Source organism: Tauraco erythrolophus, chromosome 10 (genome assembly GCF_009769465.1).
Source record: "Tauraco erythrolophus isolate bTauEry1 chromosome 10, bTauEry1.pri, whole genome shotgun sequence".
NCBI lineage: Eukaryota > Metazoa > Chordata > Aves > Musophagiformes > Musophagidae > Tauraco > Tauraco erythrolophus.
The window spans coordinates 21,917,198-21,931,550 of record NC_141474.1 but is presented as its reverse complement, the minus strand read 5'-3'; the positions used below and the strand labels follow the sequence as shown (position 1 = coordinate 21,931,550).

Below are 14,353 nucleotides of genomic sequence, written 5' to 3'. Positions count from 1 at the left end.
CAAAAAGTTCAGTTCACATTTCTTTCCTTTTCAGCCCACAGCTGTGCAAATATTATTCCAGCCTCTCCTTTGACATCTGTCTAAGCCTCAGACCTCGTGCAAAATGATACAAACGGAGCTCAACACTTCTGTAGCCCACCACTGTGTCCTGACACACCTAGGACTGAATATCTAGCTTCTCCTGTAAGAGCAGCAATGCTGCATGATGCGCCCCTGAAGCGACCTCATTTTCTAAAGACAGCTTCACTAAGAATTTCCTAGATTTCAACCATAGAGCTGAGTATGATGAAAGCTTTGCGGAATCAATGTACCAAGACTTGCACGACAACCCTAAAAAAGCAGCCGAATCACAGCTCTATGTCGTTTACAACTGCTACCCCGCACAGTTTCTATTTTGATTGGCCCAGATGAAAAGCTGTGTTAAGTGTTAGAAACTTCGTCTCATCTCTGCTTTCAAGTCAATACGCTTTTGAAGGGTATTTGCCTTTCCCATTTTCTCTGTGGTAGTTAAGGAAATGAAATTCTTTCTGTATGCACCAGATATCCCTTACACAATGGGACAGAAATATCGATATTTTTATATTGCACAGTAGGTCGTATTTATGAATTGATGCATGCTTCTTCATAACTCTAAATAATGAAACGTGTTGGGTAGGTACAAAGGGCCCTAATCTGTTTGCCTAGGTACCTCTGGCTTCCACTGATCTCCCTTCTGAACTTCTTGTAGGCTGATTTTGAAAAATGTAGAGCTTCCTCAGGATCAATGCTAGCCAACAAAATGATTTATTCAAGACAAAAAGTAAAGCAAAGCCTCCACTGTAAAGCGATTTTCCACCTACTCTTTTCCCATCTCCACAAAGAACTAAAGCAAAGCTCAGAGCTCCTATTTAGGCCCACAGAGCTTAACTGAACTTCTCTTTCAGTTCACGCCAACATCTTGAAGAGTTTCTCTGGCATTTTTTTAGGGCCTCTGATGCTGCAGAGATCAGTGGTAAAGACCTTTATGTGATGCAGAGATCACTGCTGCAGTAGCTCCCTGCTCCCCATGACACCCCTGACACAAGCTGTGCACCAGGTCTCTGCTGCCCTCAGCCCATTTGAACTTTGGGGATACCCAAAAACCATCATAACATTAGGAGGGCAGTGACGATCACTGAACTCTTTCCCAGCACGAGACTGGACACGAGAAGATAGGGTAACAGTCATGGGAACGGACCTGCAGCTCCTTGTGCAGATGGAACAGGAGAGAGACAGTGATCTCCCGGTGTAGGGTGAATTCACCTTTCCTCTTTGGTGAATTCTTTCCTTCCTTTGGTGAATTTGTGGAAATGAAAACTGCCATACCTCAGCTTAATTTCACATTCTTTAAAATTGAGATTCAGACACTTTGCCACAAATAAATAATAAATATATAAACATGCAAGTCACTATCTATGCTTATGTTCTCCCTCACTGTAACATATGTAGATTGCCACCTATGCGCATAGCTTTCATTACAAATAAAACATAAAAGCCAATGCATATCCTGAAGAGCTATTTTTCTTTATTGCAACACCATTACATGAAGCCTACTAACATAAACAAAGATCAGACTCGGCTGTTTCTGAACAAATAACCATTTATTGTCAAGGCTTTTCAGGAGCTTTAATTTTCCTTTTTGAAAAACATGATCCTGTGCCAACCTAACAAGTGTGTAACATTAAGTAATAAGCAAAATAATGGGACGCTCTGCCACACTAGTTTATAGACAACTTTAGACTGTCACAGTTGCACGAGTCCAAGCTAAGACAGAAGCTCAGTTAAATAAAGCAGACATATTAAACCAAAAACCCACCAGTGGAGTCCCTTGGGGCATAGCTGCTGTTCCTAAATGCTACAATTGGCCTTTCAAGCCGGAGGACACACAGGAACAACAGTCCAAGGGCAGAGCAGCCCATGTGATGCTCTCTCCTCCCTGCCACTGGAACAGCATGCAGAAGAGCACAACCAGAGAGCCTTTTCCCCATATCGTCTCCTGGTGCAGCGGCAGAGAGCACAGGACAGAGCTGTCTCAGCACTAAACGAGCAACCACGCTGGCAGCGGGCAGATCAGAGGAGAATCTCCCCATGTCTCTGCCGTGCAGACCTGCCAGCTTGCTCTGGCCGCTGCACGGCAGCAGGTGAAGCTCCGGCCCCTAGCGCTTGTTGAATGTTAATTCCACTAGAAGCCTCCATTTTGAAGTTATTGCGTATCTCTTAAACTTCGCCCGAAGTAATCACACAAAGACCTATCCATTAGACAATGAACAGAGATTATGCAGCTTCCTCATACCACAGCAGAACAGCAGCTTCCTTCCTGCCCGTGATTGTGGTGGTGATTAACTGCGCGGTTCAAGGTGAAGAAGAATGCGGTTCCAGGCATCTATGGCTTCCTTCAACCTCAGCAAAACACGCTGCCAGATATTTCAATTAGTGTGTACCAAGGTCACAAAATCAATTCCTTATCGCCAAAAACCACACATACTGTAAATTTCATTTTCAAGCCATAATCTCTAAATTAAATCTGTGTACCTAAAAAATATACAGTGCAAAATTGCAGTCCTTCAGCCCCACCCCCCTCTCCTGCAGCCGAGAAGCATTTTCACAAACATCACCTGGCTTTGTGCTCTACATTTAGAGCACAATGTTTGGTTAGATTCTAATCTTCTTGGAGAACGTCGTCATTATTTCTCTCTTTGGCAAATAGAGGCCCAAAGTGTCAATTACCTTCTTAAACTCTTTCATACAGACAGGGCTGAGCGGGGTTTTAAATTCTGTCTGCCAACAGCTCAGTCGGCAATTTTTCACAGTCATACGCAGAAAAATTGTGCACTAACATATCATCCTAGATAAATTACACATTTCAAATGAGGTTACAGACAACTTCACCACTTCTGGCCAGTTTATTCTGGAAGAGGAAAAAAAAACGAACAAACAAAAGCAAAAACAATCCTAAAGAGAACACTTTTCTACTATTGAACTCTGTGAGTTATTGAGCAGAGAGAAAAGTAAAATGAGTATGTCAGATTGGTGGAATATTATATGTAAATCAATGTAGTTGCACAGAAATGACATCATAATCTCTTATCTGTGTAATTCCTTACAATACTTTCCTTGTTACTTGTATTACATTAATTCATAGTCACTATTTCAAAGCCCCAAAGGCAGCTGCAGAATCTGACGGCTGTAGCGGGCTCTACAGTGTGCAAACCAAGGCACAGAAGATGTTTCAAGGAAGTGGAATTTATGGAAACACTTTCTTGCCAAAAAATCTCATTGTTTTCCTTAACAAAAGCTAATTTCAACTATACCACCACAGAGTGAGTAAAACTGACAATTTTGAGATTGCTTTACATTTCTTCATAGAAAAGGTTACTTTTTATTCATATTCCTGCTTATGCACAGGTCCCTGCATACACAATTTTGTACATTGAGTATACATGTGTTCTGGAAATATCTTCTGTCCTTTTACTTCAAACCAGCAAGTGAGAAGAACATATTGTTATTGACAGACCTTTGGGGACTGCTTCAGATGCTCGAGATGCAGGAAGTGAATCATATCTCTGGTACACACAAAGTAAGCAGACTCTGAGATAATAAGTTTAAAGCTCCTTAAATGAATTTTCCCACATCCTCTAAACATGTAACATATTGATTGACTCTTAGTACCATAAAGCAGGATGAAAAGAGTATTTCCTCAAGAAAGGAAATCAGCATTATTTGGCAAGGGTTAAAACACATTTTGAATCAAACAAATGAGGAACTATCCATGTGCAGCTGATCAGCTTGAAAGTTTGAGTACATTTTTGAGATAGATAAATAACTCTCTTCTACCACATCATCTACACACATTTTTAAAACTCTTTTTAGATGCAAACAAGACTACTTTAAAAGAGAGACTGGATACGATTAAAGATGTAACAAGAGGAAGTTTTGTTTCTTCCTGGCCCATTCAAAAATGCATTGCTGTGTTTTAGTCATGCTCAAAGTGCCGTTTCAAGAAAATGTAAACAAAAACCATGGAAAAAAGATAGAGCTGCCTTTTTTTTTCTTTTTTCTTTTTTTAAATTTTTTTTTTTTGGCTCAAATCTGTGCATATAACAAGTCTATCAGGGGCTTGGCCCATGGCTTATTAAAGTCAAGGTCAATCTTACAAATGGTTATAGCGGGCTTTATCTCTGGCCCAGGTGAACTGTGTTTTCTGGCAGCAGGAAGGAGAGCTAACCCTCTGAAGATTTCTCTCTATCTAATTCAGGCGAGAAACTAGGAAGGATTTTTTCATACAAGTGAGAAAACTAGATTTGTCACTTTGAATGCATACAATGCTTTGAGTCAAAATTTTATGGACTCAGCCATTTACAGAGGTAAGACAATTGGAGTAAGACAGTCTCCACTGTGCTTTATTCAGCAGGATCATGTTATTACTTCAAACATCCTGCACTGCTTTCCATCTGACTAATGTTCTCACGCATCACCAGGTGCTGTTGTGACACACTCTCCCCTTTCAAATTCCTGATCTACTCTTAAAACTTCTACTAAAATATACGCTCAATAGCAGCTAATTACAATATGCAATTTCAGTTAAAAGAAGTAAAGTCAACTCTTGAAAAACTGTTTTGACTAATGATGTTAACCAAGGGTATGGATATTTTCAGGAACATAAACATAGCTCTATCCTTTGCAACTGGAAGGCAACCATGCAACAGCTGGTTAGTCCCCAGCAGTCTACACACATCTATAGCCATCAAACCCTTCCCAAATTCACAGAAAAGTGTAACATCTTGCACATGAAAAGGCAAAAGCCATACATCAAGCCGTAGGTCCCCCATGGGTGGGAATCTGCTATGATAACCTGTACATTAACACCAACGGTTTCCCAGGCAAGAAGATGGTCATGCACCAGAACATCAAATCCTCCCAGTTATTTTGTCCAGGCTTTTCAATTCCTTGATCTGCCTATAGGTTTAATCTGGAATGTGGGCTCAAGATTGTTCAACTGGGTAACATCACACAGCTCAGTGGTCAATCGCTACTGTTCAATAAAAGGTGAAAAACATTCAGCTATATTATGACTGATGAAGACATGGAAGGGAAAAAACCTTTCTGTCTCCTGGAGAGGAACCCTGAAGGCATAGGCTTAATTAAATATAATACCTGCTTGTACAATGAACAGGATGGTACCTCCTAACATGTCTTGGGATCCCCAAAAAGCCAGACACCTAAACCTAGAACAGGAATTCTGAATTCAGAGATGACTTCTGCCCTTTCATACAGCCTGCACTCTGGTTTTACCATGGTCCACCCTGAAACCCTGTAAAAGACCCAGCAGAATTTGGAGGCAAAGGAACTAGGAGATACAGGTGGGGAGGTGAAAGGAAAAAGGGTAAAGAAGAGTTAGAGATGAGTCCAGAGGCCATGAGGAGTGTGTCAAAAGGGCTGGGAATCAGTGGTCTGCTTTGGCCTCCTGCATAACACATCCCAAGTTTTCCAAGCTGTCACCCACTGTGTTGAGCCCTGCTATGTGTGTTTGGCTAAGGCACATCTTTCTCCTGCTGTGTTATGCTAGAGCAGCTGCAATTTGCCTTTTTATAACTTGTGGTAACTGATAGCAGTGAAATGAATTTAGGAAGTGTGTGGATTGGATCTTCCGTATCAGTGATTTCAGACTGTTTGGTAAACACAGAAGTGACATCCGGTGATGTATGCCTGCTGGTTACAACAAAAAAAAAAATCTCCTCTGGTGAACTAGCATTTGGATTAGATGTTTTCTATTGAAGGACACTTCGGGATAGAAGGAAATGATTATACACAGTGGTTTTACAGGGTCACGTTAATTTTAAAGGTAAAAATTCCCTCAAAACTATACATCGATTGAATGTTGCAGAATGGCAACAGTGACACCAGTGAATCAAAACAAATTCAGTGACTGCAATAAAAGTTGATGATGGGACACAGTGACATCACCTTAGAGCAAGGAGCTGATGTCTCATTGGAAAGCTCCTTTTTACAGCTGGCAAAAGCCAGAGAATTGGTCCTATGACCCTGGATAACACAAGAAAATATGTTTGTGTTCAGATATTGAGTAGGCTTTCAATTTGATTCAGCTGAGTTTACACAAATTGCCCTGTGTTCTAAAGAGGTTCTGTATTTTGATATAAAATACTGCTTTGCACGGATGTGTTTTTTGCCTCTGGAAAACGTTAGATCCTCCTGCACTACACTTCAGAAAGTCAGTCAGTAAGTCAGTGCCTTGCTTCAGTGCAAAGTTTCCCTAACAGCCTAAGTCCCTGCTCACTATTTCTGTAAGTGCTGTAACTATTTTACAAGTAAGACTGATTAATTTTGCAGTATAATTTGCAAGTGACATTTATAAGGGAATATTATGCAGGGATATCTGGGAGGGATATTGTGTTCAGACTTTTCCTGCTTGCCTGCGTACCCTCCTGGAACAAACAGCACTGCTCCATTTTCCTTCTGTATTCTGCAAAGTTAAAGTAAACACTGTGATCACACTGTTTACTTTAATTTCCTGCAGTGTGCCAGCAAAGCAGCAAATTGGCAGTCAGCGATCAAGAAGCAGCCAATATTGAAACAGCAGAGCTGCTTAGGAAAGCAGCAATGATGCCAACTCATTTTTCCCTCTGTTTTAAAAATAAAATATTGGCTTCTATAAAGTTTTACTTCTATTCCAATCTTCTCTAAAAGATCTGAGATTTTGTTTGTTTCCTTTAATTTTCTTTTGGAAGAAAGCTGGGATTATGAGCAACACCTAATTTATATAGCCGACTCTTTTTATATAAAGAAATAGATTTACGAAAGTGGCAAATATACGCTATTTGTCTGTAAAAAACCCATGGCATTTTTGCACAAGAGGAAGTTAACTTGTCTATAAATCAGTCTTATCTGGATATAGTTTTATTTTTATGCCTACTTCAATTAGGTGCATGATAACGTGACGCTAAAGTCTCATGCGTTATATTCAGCATACACATCGGCCCAAGAATGGAGTCCTAAAAGGCAAATAGTTATATTTTCAGAGGCTGTTCTCTCTCATCTTGTACTACATAAAGCAAGTAATATAAATACAAAAGAAGAAGTAAGAAGAATGGGATAGTACTTTGTACCTTAGAGGTGTAAATCTTGACAAGGTGACTCATTTATGGCTTTCTGGAAGATACTGTACAGAAGGAATTTATTGCTATGTAACTTATAATTCAAATATATAAAAGAGGCCAGATCCTGCAACAGTTACTCTCCTGACTATGTACATTCCTGAACATATTCTTTCTGAAGACAATGAGATTATGAAGAGGATTATCTTTTTGTTGGACTGGCCAAAGTATGCCTTCGGAAAGTCCAAAACATGACCTAATTTAAAGTGGTTGAAATCTTGTGGGAAAGATTGTAAGAGGATAATTATTTTAAAAGCCATGACTTTGACACCAGGAAATTAAATTCATATCTATATGCCTTTATCTATACACAGCAAATCCAATAATCTTGAGCTCTCTGCAGTCACTTAGCCAGCTGGCAAAAGGAGCAAAGGAAAAACTAACGAACCCCATTCCTAAGGTATGCTGACATCAGTGATTCATGATTCATCAATAATGGTGCTAGGAAATAAATGTAACAGGGCATTATTGCCTTTTGCAGCACAGTAAACTCAAGGGAAAATGTCTAAGTGTATCCTATTGAAAAGACAGAGCTAGCAAATAACTTTTACAAGTATTTAAGAGGTGTTACAAGCAAGTGAAAGTAGAGAAACAAATGTGAACCTTTTAAATACAGTGAGAATGTATCTATAAATAAAAAGGGACAGTTTTTCAGCTATAGAAGCTTAAAAGGACTGACCTGAATACTAACATTTTTTGTTGTTCAGCATTTTTACAAGGGGAAAGAATTTGAATTGCTTGTTCTAGAATAAACCTTCAAAACAATCACTGTTGTAGTTTAATTGTCTACCAGGATAAGCACAACGATAAAGTTGGTTCTATGCTATGCAAAATTATTGATGTTGTTGACAGTAATTATGACTCTCACAACCTATCTAAATAACTAAAAGGGCAAATATGTAAACACAAGGTACCATATATACTATTTAGAAAATGCCTGTATTAGCACATAATTGATGATCTCCTTTGAAGGTGACTAGACTCTCATTGTAAAAGCTTAAGATTATCAACTGAAGAAAAATGGGTAGCTATCTCTAGAGCAGTAGATACACCTGCCGCTTTTGCCACACAGAACAGCAAGATCTAATACATCATTAAACAACTGAGGCTTTGCTTTATGTTTTTGTAGCTTTAAACTATTTATGACAGGGTTAGCCTATATTTCTAATCCTTTTTAGAGCCTACCCAATTAAAATTCAGGTTACTTGTTTATGCTATTAGAGGGCTACTGCACAATATTAATAACGCACCGTGTATCGTGCTGCGCTAGAGAAATGTCGTCTCTCTTTCAGGGACAGCAGCCACATAGTTCTGATACAAGCTTTGCTGCTTGGCTGGAGGATAAGTGACTTTGGTGGTTGTTGAGGTATTTTACCAGAGAAAACGTTGGTCCCCTGACATGAGGCTTCCTTCAAACCATTGCCACTTAACTGCAAAGCACCACAAACACATCTAGTAGCTGGTTTGCATGGACTGACATTGGAAATGTTATTTTAAAGATTGAGTTCCCAAACACTTAGTATAATTATTAAAAAACAATTAATTGATTCGTAAGATTTATGAGTGTATATTTCACTGTACTGAATTTTCTATAAACAAAAAATAAATGTTTTTATGAATTTTGAAGGCAAGTTTCCTTAAGAAAATACAGGAGAGAAAGAAAGAAAGAAAAAGGTATTGTGTGAGAAAAAAGAACATGGAAGGTAAGATAAATCCATTCTCACATAAATGGATTTAATAACACCATAATGAGTATATGTATAATGGATGGAATTAAGAACATCAATAATGTCAGTGAAGAGCAACAGGTGTCTTTACTGCAAATTTAATTGATGATTCATAATCACAACTTTCTAGAAAATTACAGACAATGTAGTGGATACCAGATCATAAGAGAGAAGTAAATGCTGGTTTGATTTGTTCCAGGTAGTACTGCTAAAAATTGGCTTGGTTTTCTTCTTTCTCTGCATTACTCACAAGTGTAGGCCCTTGACTCTGCAAACGTAATGTGCACTTAACTTTCAAATCAACCAGCTTACTTATGACAGTAAAATTGAATTAGTGCAAATACTATACTAGTGTGGTGAAGGCCATTTCTTCTTGTTTTCATTTGAGCAGCTCAATAGACAAATAATGATTGACCTGTATTTATGGCAAGGTTAGCATTAAATTCAAGAAATATGTTTAGTGACTACATGACACGTGATGCAAAGAAGAGGCTGAGAGAACACTGTTTGCTCAGGCTTAAGAAGAGGAGGCAAAGGGGAAATCATACTGCTGTCTGCAACTACCTAATGGAGGGTCACCAGGGTTTATAGAGGAGGTGAAGCCAAACTATTATTAGAAAAGTACCACAGTAAGTGCACGAGAGGCAAAAGTTACAAGCTGCATCAAGAGAGACTGCAACTAGATGCCAGAATAAAGTTTTCAAAATTATGCTAGTCAGACGTGGTAACAGGATCAAAGAGAGGTGTGCAGTCTTCATTCTTGGAGATACTCAATACTCAGCTGGACAAGGGCCTGATCAACCTCCTCTGAGTTGGACCTGCTCTGAGTTGCGAACTGGACCAGATGACCTGCAGAGGTCTCTTACAAACTAAATTGTTCTACAATTTTTGTAATTACTTCGTGTATATTATTTTAGCCAGCTATATTTCTCTCTAAATACTCTCAGCTTATAAAAGGCTAAGCGATTTTCTTAGGAAAAAGGTCTTTGCACTAAAATTTTTTCTAAAACAAGAACACTTCCAAGTATACGATGGCAGATAAGCTATAAAAATCCAAACTAAAGGTGGGCTGCTTCCTTGTGCTTATACCTACCTACTTTTGTAGAATTTCTGGCATATTTCCCTTGCAAGTAGCCATAGTGCAAAAGTTAACATTGGCTCCACATGCAGACATGTCTCTGTGGCACACACACCTCCTCAGTCTTCTGGAGTAGCCCAGGAGCTGTATCATTTGATTGTGATCAGCTGCTGGGAAGAGTGGCCTAGTGTGATGTGTGTGTGGATAAGATATGAGGGCTGTAAAGTAGCAGTCATGCCAACTCCGAGCTTTATAAGTCCTGAGTCACAAGGGAAATTGCTGAAGCTAAATCAGAAAAGATGCATCAGCATCTCTCACGGAAAAGGAAAGCTGTAAAACAGGTCATACTCAACTAAGAATGCACGGTATGCTATATTAAAATACTAGGCTGAGAGTAAATTGTAGAATTTCTCAGAAACTGCTAAAGTGTTTGGCTTTGAGAACACGTTAGTGTAAAGTGCTGTGACATAAAGTTTAACCCTTGAGCTAATGATCTCTTGAGTAAGGTTTTCAAGCAAGCACATAACAGAAATGCATACAGGTAAAATATGTTTACCGTAACAGAACGTTATGCCATTTCCCGTATATCCTTGGGAGCAATAGCAGCCTGTTGTCCCACCCTGAACTTCACACCTGGCATCTTTGTGGCATGTCATGTTGCAGCTTGCAGAAGTGCAGCCATAGTCCAGCAGACTAGAAATCAGAACTGGAACAAAGGATAATCAGACTTGTTTCTTTATCTAAAAATCTTCATTCTGAGCTCTAAAACCAGATCTGGGCAAAAAGTATCCACAAAATTGGTGTATTTCAGTAAACTTAACATTAACTCAGACTCAGCTATATCACAGGATGGGGCAAGGGCCATCAACTACAGGGACTGGTAAAACTACCCAGGAGCTAGAAATAGCAGACACTGTGGATTAACAACTTGTGTATGTGCTCAACCAGCATAAAATTGGTCAACAATGTAGAAGTTACTCAGTGGTCTAGGGAAAACATTTGAAAGGCTTTCAAAGGTCTCTAGTACTTTCCAGTAAAGCACAGACATTTATTTGCACTCTGAGTTATGGACTGAATGTAATCCAAACTGCCCTACACATATCAAGTGAAAAACACCAACCGGGGTTCCCTTAATCAGTTATAATTATTGTAAGCACTTCCATACTTGTGTAGCTAACACATATGTATGGTCTGAGAGATTAAAACGACATGCCGCAGTATTTACAGCATTATGACATTAAGGTTTAAAAACTTATCAAATTATTTAAAGTTAATCTCTTAAAATACCATTTCCATGTTATGAAAGTATTGTTTTCTTTTTTCCATACACTGGATGATTTCTAAACGGTGTAACTACTTTCCCATTGTATGAATACATATGGTTTTCAACACAAAGAAAAAAGGAACCTCTCCCTTCGAGAAAACTAGTGGCTCACTGAACAATTATACACACCCTTTAACAGTTTAGAAATGAGGCAGTTAACTTGGAAGGGAAAGTAAGTTTTTTACTTTGTACTTTATAAATTGTTAGGAGGACATAACAAAAGTTGCAGAACACAAAGACTCTTTTGGATGCTGTCTTCCACTGCAGTTCCGATTTTCCCTACTCAAATATTATTGTGGATATTTGCTAGTCTAGTGTTACAATTACAGATTTCATTGCTTCAGGAAATCTCACTGAGGCGTTGTTTTCTTGGGCAAATTAAAATTTCGTGAAAAATTCAAAAGACTAAAAATTACACACAATATTTAAACAATTATATATAATCCAAATCAATTTAGGTATCACTAAGCTTCATCTTTTCCCTCTGTTTTTGAGAGAGCAGACCATCTTTCAGAGATTAAAACAGAAACCTGTGGGATTCTGTTGTCATTTTACTGTTCGTAACATGTGAAATCTAAAAATCTCCCAAGCAGATGGAAATAGAGAAAAAAAGTCACCAAACCCAAATCCCCAGAAACTCACCATGTTTCTGTTTTTTACAGAACAAAACTCACAGTGAGATAAAGACTAGCATCTGTGGAATTTGGTTTGGGGATGATCCTAACCGTGCAACTACCAAATCTGGTAGCAGCATTGATCAAAGATACAGAGACTTTCGATCTCCAGCATGTACCCAGCTGCTTTCCACCGTCTCCAACACACTTGTTTCTTCTTGCCAGACCCCACTCCCTTCCCACTTGCCACTCACTTCCCGGGAAGGAGATTTCACTTACCTAGGAATGGAAGCAGTTTCATTGGTGATGTTGTTGCTCTGCGGTGCCTGCTGCAGAGTCCTTGGGCCACAGAAAAAACCTCCTTGCCTTAAAATGTATGACCATGTGCAAACGACGTACACATGCCTGTCAGGGAAGCAATGTCCTGGTGCAGGCACAGCCCTGACACTGCCCTTTGTCCCAAGCTTCACGTTTCCAAAAGCTCCTGAGACTTGCAGGCAGGACAGGAAGGGCCAGGAGGGGCTGAGGACCTGCTCTTCTGGCAAGCAGGGAATAAACAAGAAGGAAATCAATGAGAAAGTAGAAGAGAAGCAGGAGCCTGGGTCTTGCAGGGGATACTGGAGAAGATTCAGGAGTGAGAGGGTTAGAGGAACCTGGGTTAAAGGAGCTGCCTGGGAGTGTGCCTGGGGCAGGGGAAGGGTGAAGATCTGAGAGGTGAGCTGCAGAAGGAGTAAAGGAGCAGCAGAAGGATGGTGGAGCAGATCAGGGAGGATAAGAAAAAGGTGGAGATTAGTAACTAGCTCAGGGTTTATGAGCTCAGAGTTAATGGTCTACAGGCTTCCTTCCATATTTTCCTGGTGAGCCAAATGTACGTGAGCCCCAAGACACAATCTTTTTTGAGACAATCTTGGCTGACTGCAATGGTTCTTCGTACTGCTTTCCTCAGTTTTGAGATAGATCCTCACTGCAGCTAAGCAGTGTTGCTTTAAGGGTAGTGGCTTGTGAGGAGGTACAGGAAATCCACTGAACTCTGCTTTGTGAGGAAAACAAAGACGTATAGGCAGGGAGGAAAGAGGCAGGAAGACAATTGTATTGCCAGGAATCTCAGGAGCTGAAGGAGCCGAAGTTTCTATGGGTTTGTGGGACTGAAATAGGGTGTTTTGTAACAAGACATATTCAATATAGCCAATTTGGTAAAGTGTTTGGCATGTCTTTGTGTTAAATATGAGAGCAGTTCTATCCTCATTATAGTATCCTAATAGACAAGACTTCAGCATGTACTTATATTACGCATGGACATGGCAATATTTTCTCTAATCTTGTTATGGATGATGTGCATATCATCATTTCCCAGCTTCCTGGAGATGATCACTCACATATTGAAGCATGGTAAAACTGAAGCATTGATGTATGCCTGTCTTTATAGACGGAAACAGAGGGACATGCACAAACAAGCAGGCTGCTGGAAGAACGGAGAATATCTCTGAACTAAATAAAGCAGACATGAGGCTGTGGAATGTCATTGTGACAAAATATCTCATGTCTGGCTAGAAAGTTTTGAAGTTGAGACTTTGGTAGGGAACTGATGAGAAGACATCAGCCTGCTCTTAGAAATTATCAGTGGATGTGTACGTGGCAATGTTTTTTCTAAACTTGTTAGGAACTATTTGCTCACCATCATTTTCCAGCTTCATGATCACTACTGGCTGGAGTTCAACGAGTTAAACTCTACTCAGGCCAGGGAGGCGTGAGGCATGTAGAAATAGCACGTAGGTGTCTGGTTGGCACAAAGGACTTCTGTAGCACCTTGGCAAAGAGAAAGGAAGCTCTAGTAACCGGATGTTAATTTTCGATGAACCGCAGAATAACGAACAAAGGGTCCAGGTGTAGGAAGACTGTTTTTCTCCTGTTTGATTTTGCGAGGAGGGCGAGGACTTAAAGAGGAAGAGAGGAAGGGACTAGGAGTTAGTTTGTTTTGTTAAGTTTTCCTGTAATCTAATGCATGGAGACACAGAGGAACAGAAAGTCAAATGATTTGAGGGGAGCTTTGATCTGCATGTCCTGTCCTTTGTGCTGACATGCGCTGTATTGGAAGCTTGACTTGTCTGTTCTGACTTACAGATCCTGCTACTGAAATTCAGCTGGCTACTAAGGGCTTGGTTTGGAAATCCTATCATGCAGAAATTTTATCTTATTAGCCTGCGTATTTTTGCTCCCCAAAATCAAGCTAAGAGGTGTTTAATAGTAAGTGAGTGGAGAGAGCAAGAAGTCACAATGTAAAATTCAGGTCTTAAGAGTTGGAAACATTTTTCGAGAAGTCAGAGATGTACATTTCAATTTCTTCTAGACATCAGCTTTCTGCAAGGGGTCTTGGGACAGACTGGTTGGAGAGCAATTTCATGAATCATAGTGATAGCAAA

At 39.7% G+C, this 14,353-nt stretch overlaps 1 protein-coding gene across 1 annotated transcript in view; it reads right to left on the bottom strand.

Moving 5' to 3' along the window:
* The window catches only part of ADGRL4 (adhesion G protein-coupled receptor L4), a 75,407-nt gene extending 62,590 nt beyond the window's left edge, over positions 1–12,817 (bottom strand). Inside the window, exons 1-3 of the mRNA XM_086617559.1 lie at positions 12,784–12,817; positions 12,213–12,275; positions 10,552–10,701 (exon numbers count right to left, since the gene is read on the bottom strand). Coding sequence (XP_086473685.1) covers positions 10,552–10,701; positions 12,213–12,234 — 172 coding nt within the window. The 5' untranslated portion in view covers positions 12,235–12,275; positions 12,784–12,817. The remainder of the gene's footprint in view (positions 1–10,551; positions 10,702–12,212; positions 12,276–12,783) is intronic.
* Between the last annotated feature and the right edge of the window lie 1,536 nt (positions 12,818–14,353).